The sequence below is a fragment of the Geotrypetes seraphini genome, chromosome 1 (genome assembly GCF_902459505.1).
Source record: "Geotrypetes seraphini chromosome 1, aGeoSer1.1, whole genome shotgun sequence".
NCBI classification, from domain to species: domain Eukaryota; kingdom Metazoa; phylum Chordata; class Amphibia; order Gymnophiona; family Dermophiidae; genus Geotrypetes; species Geotrypetes seraphini.
In genome coordinates, this window is record NC_047084.1 from 225,622,650 (window position 1) to 225,642,120 (window position 19,471).

General features: G+C 40.4%; 1 protein-coding gene across 7 annotated transcripts in view; it reads left to right on the forward strand.

The window, feature by feature from the left end:
* Nucleotides 1-19,471, forward strand: part of RFC1 (replication factor C subunit 1) — a 363,193-nt gene that overhangs the window by 199,226 nt on the left and 144,496 nt on the right. For all 7 annotated transcript variants that reach the window (XM_033947362.1, XM_033947360.1, XM_033947358.1 and 4 more), the window contains 2 exons: nucleotides 10,846-10,930; nucleotides 15,866-16,071. In XM_033947362.1, coding sequence (XP_033803253.1) covers nucleotides 10,846-10,930; nucleotides 15,866-16,071 — 291 coding nt within the window. The remainder of the gene's footprint in view (nucleotides 1-10,845; nucleotides 10,931-15,865; nucleotides 16,072-19,471) is intronic.

Consider the following 19,471-nt stretch of genomic DNA (forward strand, 5'->3'; position numbering starts at 1 on the left):
TCAATGCTAAAAAAATGTAAAGTAATGCACCTAGGCAAAAAAAATCCACACAGAACTTACTCACTAAATGGTGAAACCTTGTCCAGGACCACGGTGGAACGTGATTTAGGAGTGATCATTAGCGATGATATGAAGGCTGCCAATCAGGTGGAGAAAGCTTCGTCCAGGGCAAGACAAATGATGGGCTGCATCCGGAGGGGTTTTGTCAGCAGAAAACCTGAAGTCATAATGCCACTGTACAGATCCATGGTGAGACCCCATCTCGAGTATTGTGTTCAATTCTGGAGACCACACTACCGGAAAGATGTGTTGAGAGTTGAGTCGGTTCAGTGTATGGCTACCAGGATGGTCTTGGGGCTCAGGGATCTCACGTATGAGGAAAGGCTAAAAAAATTGTGGATGTACTCACTGGAGGAGCGAAGAGAGAGGGGGGACATGATTGAGACCTTTAAGTATATCACAGGGCATATAGAGGTGAAAGTTGATATCTTCAGTCTTACAGGGCCCTCGGTAACCAGAGGACACTCGCTGAAAATCAGGGGAGGGAAGTTTCAAGGTGATGCTAGGAAGTATTTCTTCACCGAAAGGGTGGTCGATCATTGGAACGAGCTGCCTCAGCAGGTGATTGAGGCCAACAGCGTGTTAGATTTTAAGAGAAAATGGGATATTCACGTGGGATCTATAGGGGAGTAGAAGTCAGGGAGTGGGTCATTGGAATGGGCAGACTCGATGGGCTGTGGCCCTTTTCTGCCGTCAATTTCTATGTTTCTATAGGTGGTTATAACCAAGGCTCCAAGTATTGCTGACAGTATTCAACTTACCAGTCAAGGTGTCTTCCCCTTCCCCCTGAGCTACAGAACACCCTCACTTGCAGCATGTGACAACAAAATTACCTATAACACTAAGGTTACCGAACTCATCTTTTACCATTTGTGGGCCACAGATTGTAGAAGTCTGTCCTGTGTTAACCTTAGCTCCCCTTTGCTGGATTTGGCAAATCTTCTTTCAATCTTTTCCTATTTGGATGACCCAGACCATAGAACTTTGTCTAGCATCAGAGTTCAGGTTGAATAAATAGAAAAAACTAACGGGGCGTGGCTTGGCGCGCACACAAAATGGACGTGTGATCGCGGCGCTCCTCTTACCTAGGCAACGGTTGATAAAAAAAAGATTTCCCATTTAAACCGATTTCGGCGAAAAATATCGGAGAGGAGAGCGGGAGCATGGCGAGCACCCGACAGAACAAAAGTGAAACTGGTGGGGTGGCGAAAAGGCAGAAGCAAGATCAAATTACCCCGAGTAAGGTTCCGCTTCCTGCTGAAGAGTTGGAGGAGTTAAGCAAAGCCGAAGTTATGGAGGAACTGAGGCAAATTAAACAAATGCTGAAAGAAAATGTGAGTAATATGGCAGAAATGAAGGAAGAAATACTGAACATCCACAGACAAATGGAAATAACTAACAAAAGAACAACAGAGTTAGAAGCTAAAATGGAGGGTTTAGAATGTGAAGGAAAAAGATGTAAAAATGACAGTTTGGAAATTATTCAGTTGAAAAATCAGCTGGAAGATTACGAAAACCGTGGAAGAAGAAAGAATATAAAACTTTTTGGAATACAGGAAAATTTGGAAGGGAAAAATGCTATACAGTTTTTAGAAAATCTAATTCCTAAAATACTGCAGTTGGATTTCAAACAGCCTTTGGAAATAGAAAGGGCGCACAGGATTCCAATAAAAAATGTGGAAAATCAAGGGAGACCAAGACCATTAATATTCAAGATGTTAAGATACCAGCAAGCAATAGAAATTTTAAGTGCTGCCAAAAAAGATAAAAATTTAAACTATAAAGGGTCCAAAATATGGTTTTTACCAGACTTTGCAAAAAAATACAGCAAATATTAGGAAGAAATTCCTTTATCTGAGACCTCAATTAAAGGAAAAAGGATATAAGTATGGGTTATATTACCCAGCAAAAATGAGAGTATCTAGTGGGGAAAAATCTTTGTATTTTGTTGATCCAGAAAAGCTAAAGACCTTTCTTTCAAAGTCAGAACCTATGTCATTTTAGCACAATGGTGGTTGAAATGAAGGGATAAATATTAGGACTGGATTGATGGATATTGAACAAAAAATTTAATATAAGGAGTTATGGGACTTTTGTTTGTTGGAGAAAGAGAAATATACAATAAAGAACAGGAAATAAAAATAGACAAGTGCAAAAGACAATAAAAGAATGTAAAGAAGAAAGAAGCAAGAAGAATGGACTGGAAAGTTTATTAAGTGAAGTTATTTGACTGAACTTTAGGAGAATGAAGGATGGACGGCTGGAGTACAGAATGAACAGGAAGGAAGAATGGACTTGACAAATTAACAAAAGGAGAAAAGTGAAGAATGGACAAGAAAATAAAAAGATGTTAAGAAGAAAAAGCAGGATTGATAGACTAAAAGGATATTAAATAAAAAGAAAACTGACAGTGAAGAGGTTTCAGAGAGGATGGATGTAGCTAAGAAATAAATATAAAAGTTCAATTAATGTAATAAGTCAGTAAAGGAGAAAGTACAGAATGAAAAGACAACAAGAAGAAGAATGCAGAAGGGACTAATTATAGATAGGACAAGTTATATGACATTTTGATGAAAGTAAAGGAAAGGAAACTGAATAATATATAAAGAAAGATACAAAATAAGAATTTATTGGTAGTTGTAGGGGAGAAATAAAAATGTTTATATATAAATAGAAGATAAAAACTTATAAAATTGAAAACAAGTTTTAAAGAAATATATGAAGATATGGTTATTGGTTGTTGGATATTAAAAGGATGATTGGGGTGGATGGATTGGATAGTATGTGATATAGGGAAAATGATACTAATTTATTAAATATATGTTTATGATAAAATTTTGTTGAATGAAATAAATACTAGGGGAATGAATTAGAGATTGGTGAGAAGATAAAGATGCATTAAAGGAATGTTAGAAATTAATTATGGTTATGTGACTAAAAGTTAAATAACAGATAGAGAAATTAAATACTTTAAAAAGGTAAAAAAAAAAAGAAAAAAGGGAAAATTTTATTTTTGAAAATGAAATAAAAATGTTTATATATAGATAGAAGATAAAAACTTATAAAATTGAAAACAATTTTTAAAAGAAATTTATGAAGATATGGATATTGGTTGTTGGATATTAAAAGGATGATAGGGGTTGATGGATTGGATAGTACGAGATATAAGGAAAATGATACTAATTTATTAAATATATGTTTATGATAAAATTTTGTTGAATGAAATAAATACTGGGGGAATGAATTAGAGATTGGTGAGAAGATAAAGATGCATTAAAGGAATGTTAGAAATTAATTATGGTTATGTGATCAAAGGTTAAATAACAGATAGAGAAATTAAATACTTTAAAATGGTATAAAAAAAGGGTTTATGATCAGAACAGAGTCATAATTAGTTACATTGTAGAGGGTTAGTGAGATTGTTTTAATAAATGATAAAGGGGATATTAATAAATATTGGTTGCCTGGGGGGAGGGGGAAAGTTGGGATTACTGGTCCAATGTGTGTCCTTAAGCAGTCATTATATTGGGGAGGGGTGGGAAAGAGATGGGTATTAAAGGTATTACTAGAATGATTAAGGAAATGACTAATAAGGGATTGGGTAATTTAGGGGTAAGAATGTGTGCTATGGGGAGAAGTTCTTTAAATATTAAATATGAAAGAAGGGAAGAAGAGGATTATGATGAGGAGTTTAAAATATATTATGTCTTTTAAGATATTTTCTATTAATGTCAATGGCCTGAATCATGTACATGTAATCAAAAGGAAAAAGGTATTATCATTTTTAAAGAAGCAAAATGCGGATGTTTATTGTTTGCAAGAGACTCATCTGAATATAAAGGAATCACAGAAACTAGTGGGTGGGTGGGTGAAGGAATGTTTTTTTGCTCCAGCAGCAGGTAAAAAAGCAGGGGTAGCAGTTCTTATAAATAAAAAGTGTATGGCCAATTTTAAGGTAATAAATTCGGATCCACATGGAAGATGGTTACATGTTGATATGAGTATGGGAAATAATACCCTGACGTTGTTCAATATATATGCCCCTAATTCGAATCAATCAGAATTTTTTAAAAAGTTGCAGAGTATGTTGTTACCACTGGCTGCTTCTAATTTAGTGGTGGCTGGAGATTTTAATGCTGTAATGGATCCATTAATGGATAAAAAAACCAGGTAAAAGTATAAAATCTTTAGGCTTAGATAATTTGGTTCAATCATGTGATTTGAAGGATATATGGCTTATTCTTCATTTTAATGATCAGGAATTTTCATTTTGTTCACAGGTTCATAAATCATTTTCAAGAATAGATTATATTTTTATTTCATCACATAAAATGCAACAAGTGATTAAGGCTTCCATTGATTCCATTATTATTTCGGATCATGCGGGAGTATGGATAGAATTACAATTAGATCAATTAGAGAATAGAAGACCTCTTTGGAGATTTGATAATGCATTGCTTGTGGATGACAAATTTTTGGAAAATTTTAAAACACAAATTAGTGATTTCTTTCAATTTAATTTAGTGGAGGTTATATCTATTGAAAATGTATGGAACGCATTTAAAGCGACTATGAGAGGTCATATTATATCTTATTCGGCTTTTGTTAGGAAACAGATTAAAATACAGTATATAGAGTTAGAAAAAGAAATTAAAGTACTAGAAACTAAATTTGTACGTAAATGGGAACATGATGTATTACAAGCTCTTCTGAAAGCAAAAGGTAAATATAATGAATTAGCTTCAAAAATGATAAGAAGAGATTTGTTTTCCAAACAGACAATGTATTATGGAAATTCTAATAAGGCGGGAAGATTATTGGCGAATTATCTTAAAGCAAAAAAAAGAAGAACTAACATTAATGGGATAAAAGATGATAATGGTATAATAACGAATCAAACGGATATAATTTTAAAACAATTTCTAAAATTTTATAAGGAATTGTATTCTTCCGAGCCTTATTTGGAGAGGCAAAAAGATGGTAAAAATTTTTTAGATTTAATTAATGGACCTAAGGTTCCTGATCATATAAAACGGAGTTTAGATGAACCTATATCATTAAAAGAATTAGAAACAGCATTGAGATCTCTTAGAGTTGGATCCGCTCCAGGTGGTGATGGTTATACAGTAGAATTTTATAAAACATTTCAAAATGTCCTTTCCCCATATTTATTAAATTTATATCAGATACAACTTATAAAAGGTGATATTAAAGGTACTATGGCTGAATCAGTAGTAATTGTTTTGCCTAAGCCAAATAAAGATCCTACTTTGGTTTCGAACTACAGGCCTATATCTTTAATAAATGTGGATAATAAACTTTTGGCGAAAATTTTGGCTTTGAGATTAGCCAAAGCTCTCCCACATATTATAGACACGCATCAGACTGGTTTTGTTGCTAAAAGGCATTCCTCTAATAACTCTAGATTATTGTTTCATATGTTAAATTTATCAAAAAAAATGGATGAACCGGCTTTTACAGTTTCATTGGATGCAGAAAAAGCGTTTGATAGGGTAGAATGGAATTTTATGTATCAGGCTTTAGAATGGTTTGGTATAGGTTCTGGATTTATACAAATGGTAAAAACATTGTATAGCTTCCCGATTGCAAGATTAAATATTAACAATATGTTATCTGAAGGTTTTAAATTGCAGAGGGGAGTTAGACAAAGTTGTCCTTTATCTCCTTTGTTATTTGATGTTGTATTAGAACCCTTATTGTTAGCAATATAGCAAGCAAGGGGGATACAGGGTATTCCATATTCTGATATGGAATATAAAATATCGGCATATGCGGATGATATTTTACTTTATTTGAGGAATCCAGAGTCTACCTTATCTTGTCTATTGGAATTAATTGATATGTTTGGTAATTTTTCAGGATATAAAATTAACTGGAGTAAGTCTGAACTTATACCTTTAAATGTTCATTGTGTAAAAGATCTATTTGACGCTTTTCCGTTCATATGGAAAGAAGAAGGATTTAAATATCTTGAAAATGAAAAATTTGTATTAAAAAAAGTTACGGAGTTGTGTGAGCAATGGAACCCTTTACATCTTTCTTGGTGGGGGAGAGTTCAAACTATTAAAATGATGATGTTGCCTGTAGTTTGCTACCAAATGAGTATGATACCTATTTATTTTCAGGGGTCCTTTTATAAAAAGCTTAATAGCATTTTAACTAAATTTCTTTGGCTTGGTAAAATACCTAGAATAGCTTTAGTAACTTTGCAAAAATCAATTAAGGAGGAAGGGGTAAATTTTCCAAATTTTTATAGGTACCATCAAGCCTATATTTTACGTCAGGGTATGTATTGGATCCTCCCAGAACTCATAGATAATGCACCGGATTGGTTATATTTGGAATGGCGCCTTATGTTTCCCCTAAATTTAGTTCATTTTCCAAGTATCAACATGCCTAGAAGATACAGGGGAAATAAGATATTAATGGATACTTGGAAAACGTTGAGGTTTATTAGTAAATTAACACCTATCCCAATAAACAAGTCAACTAATCAGTCTTTATGGATAAACTCCAAGATTAAAATTGGCGGAGCTCAAATCCTTTGGAAGAACTGGATTATTGCAGGCATTCGGTCTCTAAATGATGTTATTTCAGAAGGTAAACTGCTGGAGTTTTCACAATTGCAACATAGATTTGGTCTTAGTAAAACACAAAGTTTTAAATGGTTGCAATTGAAGCAGGCCATTCAGGTTGGGTTCCCTGAATGGAAAACATTGAATAATCAATATAGTTTAGAGTTCTTATGTTTCCAAGCAGACTTCCTAGGGCATCAAGCCGCATTGTGGTATAAATTAATATCTGGATATTTAAATAAAAAACCAAAAAATGGTCTAAGAGACATTTGGAGCATTGAGATTAAGCACCAAATTACTGCATCTCAATGGCCACTAATTTGGTCTTGGAGAATGAGATGTACAGTGTCAGCATCTATGAGACAAACTTGGTTATTTTTGTTACATAGAGTGTTTTGGACCCCTACACGTTTGCAAAAATTAGATAGTTCTAAGTCCAATAAATGCTGGCACTGTAATCTGGAACCTGGGACATTGGATCATTTACTGTATCATTGTCCCCACATTAAAAGTTTTTGGAATGCAATTTGACCACAAATTAATACATTGATGGAAAAACGTAGCCCTATCATATGATACTGTGTTATTTGGAATGATGATGAGAAAAAAAAGTCAAATTTCACCAGAAAATAACAAGCTTTTATTAGTCATGACAGGGGTTGCCATTCAGCATATAACCAACAATTGGAAGAATTATAGTAACCTAAATTATACATTTTGGTGGAATACAATATGTCATATATTCAAAATGGAAAGAGCAATAGCAATACAAAGAGGGACATATACTAAATTTATAAAAATATGGGGGCCATTGACAAAATATTGTAATGAATGAATAGTAGGATTTCTCTTCTTTTTTCGTTGTCTTCTTTATGGCACACATGGAGGGGTGGGTAATGAAAGTAATTGTATATAACATGTTATAATATGGTATATAATGTGTATAAGGTGATTGGAAAGTACTTGAAGGGTGGGGGAAGGGGAAAAAATATGCTTAGAATTTTATGTAGTAGATATAAAAGTGATATTGTGTATTCATTTGTTGTAATTCAATATTTTGTGCACTTGATGTAAAATATGAAAATGAATAAAGAATTTAAAAAGAAAAAAACTAACATAAAAATAAATTAAAATAAAAAAAGAAGATAGAATTATATTTTCTTTCTTGGGCTAATGTAATACATTTTTGATAGTTCAAATTGAAGATGGCAGAAGAGACAGTCACAGATAGAAACATGATGGCAGATAAAGGTCAAATGGCACATCCAGTCTGCCCATTAACAGCATCTGTTATCTCTTCCTTTCCCTAAGAGATCCCATCTGCTCTTTTTCTGCCAGTTGGAAGTAATTGGTCTGGGAGGAGGTGGGTCAGAGATAAAAAGGTGCTGATGGTGCTACAGTGTGGGCCTGCAGCACTTGCTTATTGTACCTTGTGAAGTCACATACCCCATAAAACCACCTTGGCTGTCAGGGCTTAGCAGAGGGATTTGAGAGCTAGATTTGGTCCTGTGATGTTCCATGTTGATTTTCCATGGGAGTTCTAGTGGGAACCTCCCAGTATGCCATGTAACCAGTGCTTCTCCTTGTATGTATGAACCAATAACGTGTATCATTAAATTGATAATAAATTTTTTAAAATTTTTTCTATTCTGAATTTCCTTCCTCACTGATTGTATCAACTCTTTCTTAATAATAAAAGGATGTGGAAGCTTTTTTAGTGGCAGCAAAACTATTTAAAGTTGACTTTGTTACCAAGCTAGTTAGACTGAGTTTGACTTTTCTTAATGAGATTATCAGAATTTTTAATCCGTACTTCTAAATACAGTGGTGCCTCACACAACGAACTTAATTGGTTCCAGGAGCAAGTTTGTTATGCGAAACGTTCGTTATGTGAAACGCGTTTTCCCATAAGAATACATGTAAAAAAAAATAATTCGTTCTGCAGCATAAAATATGCTAAGATGACATAAAAAAAGATAAATTTTTGGTTATTATTTTTATTTAGATACATCTAAAAACATAATTGTTTTTTAAAACAACACACATTTTTTAAATTTAAAGACAGACTAAGTAGAGTCTAATTTTACAGTGAGAGAGGGCAGAGTCTCAGCGGCAAAAACTGGGACTTAACTGTTCATTTTTTTTTTTTTCTACCGTGTTTCCCCGATGATAAGGCAGGGCCATCAAATAAGACAGCCCCCCCTTTTTAGAAAAAAATGTAAAATAAGGCACCCCCCCGCAAATAAGCCACCCACCGATACCTGCGCTTACCCGAATCGGGTGGTACGGTGGGTGACTCCGTGTGGTCCCTGGCACCCCCGACACGATCGGGGCAAGAGGGAGCCCAAGCCCTCTTGCCCCCCGACTCCCCGACACGATCGGGGCAAGAGGGAGCCCAAGCCCTCTTGCCCCCCCGACTCCCCGACACGATCGGGGCAAGAGGGAGCCCAAGCCCTCTTGCCCCCCCCCCCCGACTCCCCGACACGATCGGGGCAAGAGGGAGCCCAAGCCCTCTTGCCCCCCGACTCCCTGACACGATCGGGGCAAGAGGGAGCCCAAGCCCTCTTGCCCCCCCGACTCCCCGACACGATCGGGGCAAGAGGGAGCCCAAGCCCTCTTGCCCCCCCGACTCCCCGACACGATCGGGGCAAGAGGGAGCCCAAGCCCTCTTGCCACCCCCGACTCCCCGACACGATCGGGGCAAGAGGGAGCCCAAGCCCTCTTGCCCCCCCGATTCCCCAACTCCCCGACACGATCGGGCCAGGAGGGAGCCCAAGTCCTCCTGGCCACGGCGACCCCCTAACCCCACCCTGCACTACATTACGGGCAGGAGGGATCCCAGGCCCTCCTGCCCTCGACGCAAACCCCCCCTCCCCCCAACGACCGCCCCCCCCAAGAACCTCCGACCGCCCCCCCAGCCGACCCGCGACCCCCCTGGCCGACCCCCACGACACCCCCAACCCCCTTCCCCGTACCTTTCTGTAGTTGGCCGGACAGACGGGAGCCAAACCCGCCTGTCCGGCAGGCAGCCAACGACGGAATGAGGCCGGATTGGCCCATCCGTCCCAAAGCTCCGCCTACTGGTGGGGCCTAAGGCGCCTGGGCCAATTAGAATAGGCCCGGGAGCCTTAGGTCCCTCCTGGGGGCAGGGCCTGAGGCACATGGTCCATGTGCCTCAGGCCCCGCCCCCAGGAGGGACCTAAGGCTCCCGGGCCTATTCTGATTGGCCCAGGCGCCTTAGGCCCCACCAGTAGGCGGAGCTTTGGGACGGATGGGCCAATCCGGCCTCATTCCGTCGTTGGCTGCCTGCCGGACAGGCGGGTTTGGCTCCTGTCTGTCCGGCCAACTACAGAAAGGTACGGGGAAGGGGGTTGGGGGTGTCGTGGGGGTCGGCCAGGGGGGTCGCGGGTCGGCTGGGGGGCGGTCGGAGGTTCTTGGGGGGGGCGGTCGTTGGGGGGAGGGGGGGTTTGCGTCGAGGGCAGGAGGGCCTGGGATCCCTCCTGCCCGTAATGTAGTGCAGGGTGGGGTTAGGGGGTCGCCGTGGCCAGGAGGACTTGGGCTCCCTCCTGGCCCGATCGTGTCGGGGAGTCGGGGGGGCAAGAGGGCTTGGGCTCCCTCTTGCCCCGATCGTGTCGGGGAGTCGGGGGGGCAAGAGGGCTTGAGCTCCCTCTTGCCCCGATCGTGTCGGGGAGTCGGGGGGGCAAGAGGGCTTGGGCTCCCTCTTGCCCCGATCGTGTCGGGGAGTCGGGGGGGCAAGAGGGCTTAAGCTCCCTCTTGCCCCGATCGTGTCGGGGAGGCAAGAGGGAGCCAGGCGGAGAGAGGGCAGTTAAGCGCAGTGCCTGCGCGGAAGGATGCAGCTCGGGCGACTTCGTTGTGTGAAACGAAGTTCGTTGTACGAATCAAGACATAAAGTTCGTTGTGCGCAGCGTTCGCTGTGCGAGGCGTCCGTTATGCGAGGCACCACTGTACTTGCAGAGATTATTTTTTACTCATTTGAAGAGCAATAAAGTTTGATTCCTGAACTAAATCAGAAAAACTCCTATTTTATATTCTTGTTGAAGATTTATTTCATAAGACGAAAATCTACTTGAGCTGTAAAGACATCCAATAATCTTATGCTACAGAAGCAAAATGCATGTAATTGATAGATACCAATTCAGATTTACCACTTTAATTTTCTTTGGTTTAGGCTCGAAAGGATGAAGAAAAAAAATCAGTTTCAACTTTCAATACAAGTCCTCAGAAAACAGGAGAGCATAGACCTTCTCAGACAGGTAATCCATAGGACTAAAAGAAATGATTACCCTATCTTCGACAATAGCATAAACATAACATAAAACTTAATTTATGAATCGTAGATACCTTGAAGTCCTATGTGATTTACAAAAGATAAAACCGGCGCATTAACTGTTGAATTTACAATCAATTAAAACTATACAATAATCATGTCAGATTTTCTTCAGTACTATCTATATTCTTAGGCAGTCTTTGTGGTCAAATTTTGAAATTGTTTTTAGGATAAATTGTATGTGAGAAAGGGTAAGGCTACAATGTTAAAAATAAAAAGGAAAGGTACAGGAAAAAACATCAGGGAAGGGAGTTTAAAAGACATCATCGACATCTTTTCTCACATCAGGCAGCTTTATGGGGTAAAGATCTGGAACAATTGCTTACGCCTACTACTTATGGGGAATTTAGGAAACGCCTAAAAACATATCTGTTCCTGAGGTATTTAGGCAACTAATCTGCACAATCTTCTTCCACAATAACTGATCCCTAGAGATGTTAATCACTAGATTTAACTTTGTTAATTCCACTCAATTTTAATCATTGTAAACCGCATAGAACTTCATGGTCCTGGGGTATATAAACTGTTATTATTATTGACTGGAGTAAGCATCTTTGCTTTTTTTTTCCATTATCAATCATCTATGAAGAGAAAAGTTTCAAAATTTATTTTAAAGTTATTTAAAATAGTTTCTTGCCTTAGGATAAGAGGAAGAGTGTTCCATAGTCTTGGTGCAACTACTGTCGTAAAAAAACTGTCGGATTGAGGGAATAGTCAGAAGATGTTGCTGAGATGATCTCAGTGATCTTGAGGATTCGTAAGGGATTAAAAGCCTGTCAATGAACATGGGGGAGTGATTGAGTTGAACTTTGAATGCTAGTAGAAAGTTTTGAATGAGATTCTGTGAGTGATGGATAACCAATGTGCTTTTTTAAGAAGAGGGGAAACATAGTGAAATTTTTTTTGCTTTAAAGATTATTTTAATAGCTGTATTTTGAATTATTTGTAATCTCCTGATCTGTTTTTGGGTGATTCCCTGATAGAGGGAATTGCAACAGTCTAAGCTGGAAAAGACTGAAGAATGGATTAGAATATTGAGAGATTTAGGGTCTAGAAGAAATGAAATAAAGCATATCATTCTTAGTTTACAGAAGCATTTTTGCACAACGGAGCTTTGAACGAAAGAGTATTGTCAAAAATTGCACCTAAAAGTTTAATAGTCAGTACCAGTTGGATTGGAGTGGAAGAAATGCATAATTGGGATTTCAATGTTTCATTTTCTTTAGTTGGAAAAAGCATGGCCTTCATTTTGTTGATGTTATGGGTGAGTAAATTTTGAGATAGCCAGTTACTAATGAGAATAAGTTTTTGGTTGATTTCCTAAATTTGCGCAGAGTTGGCTGATTGAATAGGATGAATGAGTTGAATATCATCCGCATATGCAAAGATAGTAAAGACGATGGATTGTGCGATAGTAAGGAGAGAGAGAGAAAGAGATTGAATAACATTGGTGATAAAATGGAGCCTTGAGGTACTCCTTAGTCTTGAGTGTAAGATTCTGATGAGGATGTTGGAAGGCAAACCTGCTATTACCGTTCGAAGAAGTATGATTGGAATAATTTCAAAGCGGTCCCAGAGATACCTAATGACTCGAGGCGGTTAAGTAGAATTGAATGATCGATAGTATCAAACGCAGCAGTGAAATCTAATGAGATCAAGAGAACTGATTTTCTTTGATCAATGTAATTCCGGATGGTTGTGACTAGACGGGAGTGATGCGGTCTGAAACCAGTTTGGTTAAGGTAGATTGCGTTCTTTTGTTCCAAGAAGGGAGTGAGCTGATTAAAAATAATCTTTTCAATTACATTAGCAAGAAAAGGGATGTTAACTATTGGGTGAAAATTGCAACAATTTGGAGATGAGACTGAAGGTTGTTTCAAGATTGGCCTGATGCTGGCTAACTTCCATTGTTTTGGCATAGTGCCGGAGGACAGGCTGGTTCCTATTAAAATTTGGATGAAAGGTCCGAAGATGGAGAAGTGTTTTTTTAAGTAGGAAAGGTGGCATTTCCAGTGATCTACAAAACTTGTCATAAAAAAGTATTCTTTAGCAAACTCTCCAGACCAGTATAGATCTTACTGATGGGCAATAGCTCATCATGACCAGCAGGTGGATACTGAGACCAAACTCTTGGTTATAGTACTTAATAGCTGACCCTCTCACTATCTATCAGTCTGCCGAATAGCCAACAACTAATATACAGGAATTCTGTTGGAAAATGCAGAGAACAGACCATTGCAGAGAAAAATCACCGTAGCTTGCCGGTACACCTGCCGAACCACAGATGCTGTTCTTAGATCTTAGCCCTTACAGCTGCCATATAGGTACCACCTGCAGCCATGATGGCTATTGGGGTCGTAGACAGGTAGGTATAGTAGGTTTTGGGGGAGTTTTGGAGGGCTCACCATACATTAGAAGGAAATTATGGTGAGATGTACTTCTGGCACCTTTTATGTGAAGTTCACAGCAGTGCCCTCTAAGGTGCCTCTCTGCTCTATTGGTATGTCTGTGTAGCCAGTCCATTACAATGCTGGTCCCTCCCACATCTAAATGGCCTGGACTTGGATGTTCTGAACATAGATTTTTTGTGGTCAAAAATAGCAAATAAAGTTGGACATCCTAAGGCTTGGATGTCTTGGTGGCTAAGATGTCTAACTAGACAATTTTCAAAAAAACTATTTTTTTGCCATTATTGTTTGTCCACATCCAACTTTGGATGTCTTGCAGGAAATGTCCAAACTTGGACTTAGACGTTCTATCAAAAATGGCCCTCTTGGTTTCCTACAGGGAGTGAACAAAAACCCGTAGAAAGTTCACTTAACTTTTTGTTTCTTTTGATCCTGCTTCGGCCTTGTCCACCGGTGAATTCCCTCTGCTGCATCACTGATGATGTCATCAGTAACGTGGCAGAGAGAATTCACTGGTGGACAAGGCCGAAGCAGCCTGTTTAGAGTACTGCCGGCCTGACGCTGATTTGGAGGGAGGTACTGGTATGTAGAGCTCGTTCGCGGTCGGCAGTTCGGATGGGAGGGAAGGATGGCTGCGGGGAGGGGGGGCGTCGTCGTTGTTCTGCTGCACAAGGGATGGGAGGGAGGGAAGGATAGAAGATGACAAGGGTTCTGCTGCACAAGGGATGGGAGGGAGGGAAGGATAGAAGCTGGGCAAGGATTCTGCTGCACAAGGGATGGGAGAAAGGGAGGAAAGGATAGAAGCTGGGCAAGGGTTCTGCTGCACGAGGGATGGGAGGGAGGGAGGAAAGGATAGAAGCTGGGCAAGGGTTCTGCTGCACGAGGGATGGGAGGGAGGGAGGAAAGGATAGAAGCTGGGCAAGGGTTCTTTTGCATTGGGGTGGGAGGGAGGGGAGGAAAGATGCTGCACATGTGTGGGAGAGAAAAGAAAGAGGAAGAATTGGGGTGAAAGAAAGGAAGGGAGAGATGATCATGTACATATTCTAAAAATAACACCTAGTGTGTTTTTTGGGCCCAAAATTAATATAAGACATTGTCTTATTTTCAGGGAAACACGGTATTTAGACAAGGCAGAACTCCTAAAATGACTTACAGGATATCCTGACTCCAAAGAAAGATTTCTGCATGGGCACCATGAATTGTTAGTGAGACTACTGCTTTTTAGTGTTTGTCAGCTCACATGACCTTCACTGACATACTGTGAAATAATGAGACTCCAAACAACTTCAAAAACATTAACAAAACCAAAAATAAAATTAAAACAACTTTTAGACCATCAAAAATATAAAAATGGCATTTAGAACAACTCAAATGAATTTTTAAAACCAGCAATGCAAGATGTCTATAGCTCATTTGAGATCAGCCTCCATAGAAGAAATTGCAGAGTTGCAAGTTGGATATCGGATTCGTAGTCACATCTCATTATTGTTTAAAACAAGACTCCCATTGTGACAGGTTTGGCAAGCAGTCCTCCAGAGTCTCTTTGGGGATTGAATCCAACTCCACCCCCCCACTTAGGCCTATTTATTTTAGTTCCAGGTTGCTTTAAAACAATTAAACAAAAAAATCACATCAGGAACAACATGTAAATTAACAAAAGGTCTGTTGCCACCAAAAACTATATGGATGTCTGCCTGTTATGGCAGCATTGCTTATATTTTTATTTTTTTTCTATTGAAGACAGCCTGTAGCCAGGGAGCCCTCATATTGTGAGGATTTCAATATTCTGCTTCTCCTCAGCCAAAACAGTTACTTACCTGTAGCAGGTGTTCTCTGAGAAAAGCAGAATATAAATCCTCATATGGCCTCTTGCCTTTCCAAGGAGTTATGATGTTCTTAAGCTAGTAAATGGACTTGCGTGGTTCTGTGTGACAGTGGCAGATGGGAAATGGTGTGCATGTACAGTTGAACCTAGCACAAGTTCTGTCTGTCAGTAATGAAGTAAAGTTTCCATTCCAGGCTCTATTGAATGACATCACTTCATGTTGTAAAAAATTGCATCCTGTTGTCTTCCAAGAACAGCTGATAACAAGTTAGTACATTTGTTTTACTTGGGCACTGCCAATTTTAGACAGCAGTATCTTGATATGTATCTAGTTAACTTAAGATCGGAAAAAAAGCTGTTCTAAATTAACTGGGTAGCTATCCAGATACTGCTGCTGAATATTAGTGATACTCTGGTAATGCATGGCAGTCCTCTTAGTACCTACGTATTCAGTACTAGTACCCAGATAGGGCACCGAATATTTAGGTCTAATTCAGCCGGTGGCAGCCAGCATTTAAAGAAATGCTGACCACTGTCAGCTGTTTATTGTCCTCAAACAGTTTTTGTACTTTTCTCCTTAATTGGCTCCTCTTGTATGTATAGTTTTTTGAAATCCTTGTGTTCTTAGGTGAGTCACTTAACCTTCCATTGGCACTGGCAGATGAAGCATTGCCTTTGCAGACTAGTTCCAAGCTTGCACTTATGAAAGGAAAAGAAGATAGCCAGAGAAAAGAACGGGTATCTTCAAATCCTGTCTCAAAAGAAAAAGAAATTTCATCAAAGACAGAGAAGATCACACCAAAGAAAGAGAAAATTTCCCCCAAAAAGTCAGAGGTAAGAAAAATCATTTAGTTTTTGTTGGATTTTGACTTTCCATCCATCCATATTTTGCCATGTGCAGTACTGCCATTGTTCTGAACTTGAGTGACAAATCAAAATTTTGAGATGCTCTGTGCTATTACTGTTTATACCGTGTTTCCCCAAAATAAGACAGTGTCTTATATTAATTTTGGGTCTAAAAAACGCATTAGGGCTTATTTTGGGGGAAACATGGTATTTAGTTGGCCCAAGTTATATTCAAAGCAACTTAATTTCATTCTCTACCTATAATAACTTATCCCAGGCCCCCAGTCTGCCCTTAGCTCTGCCTCCAAATCAATGCATCCATTTCATGCATAGAATTATTCATAGAACCAGGGTGAAAAAAAAAGATGACATATAAGATCGGCACTGATGGTGATCACAGACCTCCTGGTACATTAACACTCACCGCTTTGGTGGCAAACCATGGTTAACTAGCATGGTATAGCAAGTCCTCACTTCAATATTTCAGCACAGCTGTATTTGTTCTCTACCCGAGCTGATGTAGCAAAGCTCACACTAAGGTATACAAGGGCCAGCGACACACTCTCTACTAGAGGGTAAGTGTGCTGAATTCCACGTGCAGTGATCTGGCGCGTTAGTATATAAAGTGACCTCTGATGTTGCTGAACCGTGCATGTGTTGGGGTGAAACTTGCTGCATCAACCCGGGCAGAGAAAAAGTGTGACTGCGCTGAATTATTGAAGGGAGGAGGAGGCAGTACTTGGATGTCTTGGAGGATCCTGGATAAGTAGTTGGCCACTGTGAGGGCTAGAAATATGCTGCAGAGGGAAGGCCAGGCCCTGGGATTATTTTTTTAAACTAGGGATGGAGTCAGGGAGTATCGGGGACATTCAGGGGGGGCTGCGGGGTCGATCTTAACTAGGGCTTATTTTTGAGGTAGGGCTTATATTAGGAGCATCTTTAAAAATCATGCCGGCCTTATTTTCGGGAAACACAGTAGATGCATGTATACATCTATTCAGGAATAGATTATTTTTATTATTATTCTTTATTCCTGTTATGCTGCCTTTTCTAACTGGCAGATCAAAGTGGTTTACAACATTAAAACGTGCAAGATAATATGAAAGGAACTACAATATTTTGACAGGAAAGATATGTGCATTCATACTTAAGGTAGATTGTTTCCTAGAGGTTATTATAAGGATAAGGAGGGAAAATGGGGGAGGGTGCAGGGATGATGATCTAATGAGTTCAAAGAATGACATCGATTTTACTCAAGGTTTAACGCTTGCTGGTACAACCAGGCATTTAAGCTGAATTTTACATTTTTTAAAAAAAATTGAGATCTGTTCTTAAAGAAGGTGGTAAAGAATTCCAGCACGAGGGAGCTACAACATAAAATGCTGTGTGTCTAGTTCAGTGTTTTTCAACCGCTGTTCCGCGGCACACTAGTGTGCCGCGAGATGTTGCCTGGTGTGCCGTACGGTCAGGGCCGCCATCAGGGCAGTACCACCAGTCTAGGGAGAGGGGCGATCCGCCCCACGTGGACAGGAGAGAGCTGGACGAGGGACCCGCGGAGTTCAATACATCTCGAGCCGCGAGGCTCGTCTTCTGTTCCTGCCTGCCCTGCAGCTAACATATAGCCGATCGCAAGCGTTCCCCGATGTCAGCGCTGACGTCGGAGGGCGGGCTTAAGCAAAGCCTGCCCTCCGACGTCAGCGCTGACCTCGGAGAATACTTCCGTTCGGCTATTTGTGAGTGGCAGGGCAGGCAGGAAGCAGAAGACAAGCCTCGCGGCTTGAGCTTCGTTTTGCTGAGAAAGTTGCAAAGATGGGCTGGGAGGCAAACACGGAACACAAAAGAGGGGAGGGAGTGCGTTTTGGACACAAGGCATGAACTTGGGAGAGAGGAAGGGAGGGAAAGAGATGCTGAGGTGGGGGAGGGAATGGGTTTTTGGACACAGAAGGCATGAACTTGGGAGAGAGGAAGGGAGGGAAAGAGATGCTGAGGTGGGGGAGGGAATGAGTGTTTGGACACAGAAGGCATGGACTTTGGAGAGAGGAAGGGAGGGAAAGAGATGGTTGTGTACACGGGGAATAGAAGAAAGGAGAATTTTTGGTCATAGGGAGGGAGTGAGGTACAGATAGTGGCATACCAGGGTGGGGAGAGGGCGGTCTGCCCCACTCCGGGTTTACGTCCCAAGGGGGTGCACAGCTGGCCACCCTCCAGTGTTGTCCCTAGGCCGGCAAACTGCAGCTCTTTAGCCACTTGAGTGCCACCGCCGCCATCGGGAACAGGCCGGCGCCAAGTTCTCCCTGCTTTTCCCTGTGGGGCCGGCCAACTCTCGCCACTCGCGTCAATTCTGACGTCGGAGAGGACGTTCTGGGCCAGCCAATCGCTGCCTGGCTGGCCTAGAACGTCCTCTCCGACGTTAGAATTGACGACGGGTGGCGAGAGTTGGTCGGTCCCGCGGGGAAGAGAAGCAGGGAGAACTCGGTGCCGGCCTGTTCCCGATGGCGGCAGTGGCAGCCTATTCCCCAGTGGCGGTGGCAGCATTATAAAATACTTTCTTTGTGTTTATTTGATTCCTATTCAAGAGAATTACTTTATATATAGTCAATATAGGCACAGAGTTAAATTTTTTAACATTTTCTAATGGTGGTGTGCCTCGTGATTTTTTTCATGAAACAAGTGTGCCTTTGCCCAAAAAAGGTTGAAAAACACTGGTCTAGTTGACTCATGGCAAGCAACCTTTAGGGTTTTGGAGAACAAGTTGATAGTTGTTAAGTGATCTTAACGACTGTGCTGGTGAATACATGTGGAATTGTAAAAGAAGAAAGGTGAAGAGGAAGACCCATACAAAGTGATTTAAAGGTTAGAGTTAATATCTTAAATATTATACATTGCTCTATTGGAAGCCAATGTAATCTTTGAAAAAGTGGGGAAACATGGTTGAAACATCGGGTGTGGCAGAGTGGTTTGGCTGTATTTTGAACTGATTGTAATTTCATTTTTTTGCATCTGTGAGCAGCCTAGGGTAGATAGTGTTGCTATAATCCAGTCTGGTTGTAAGCAAGGAGAGAATGAGTGTGTGGAAAGTGTCGGTGTTAAAGTATCACCTAATTGAACGAAGTTGTTGTAGAATGAAGAAACTGGTTTTACAAAGGGAATATATTTGGTTAGCAAAGGATAACTGGGAATCAAATAGTGAAACAACTCAAATGGTTTAATAGTAGTATTAAATAGATTTAGGACAGTCGGTGGAGCCGAGAGGCTACCAGTAAACCAGCAGGCAATTGTTTTCTGTATTAAGAACAAATTTATGAGATGCTGGCCATTGTGAAACTGAAGTGAGATAGCTTTGCAGTAGTTTGAGTGAGAGAATATGAGTTTGTAGAGAAAAGTCAGT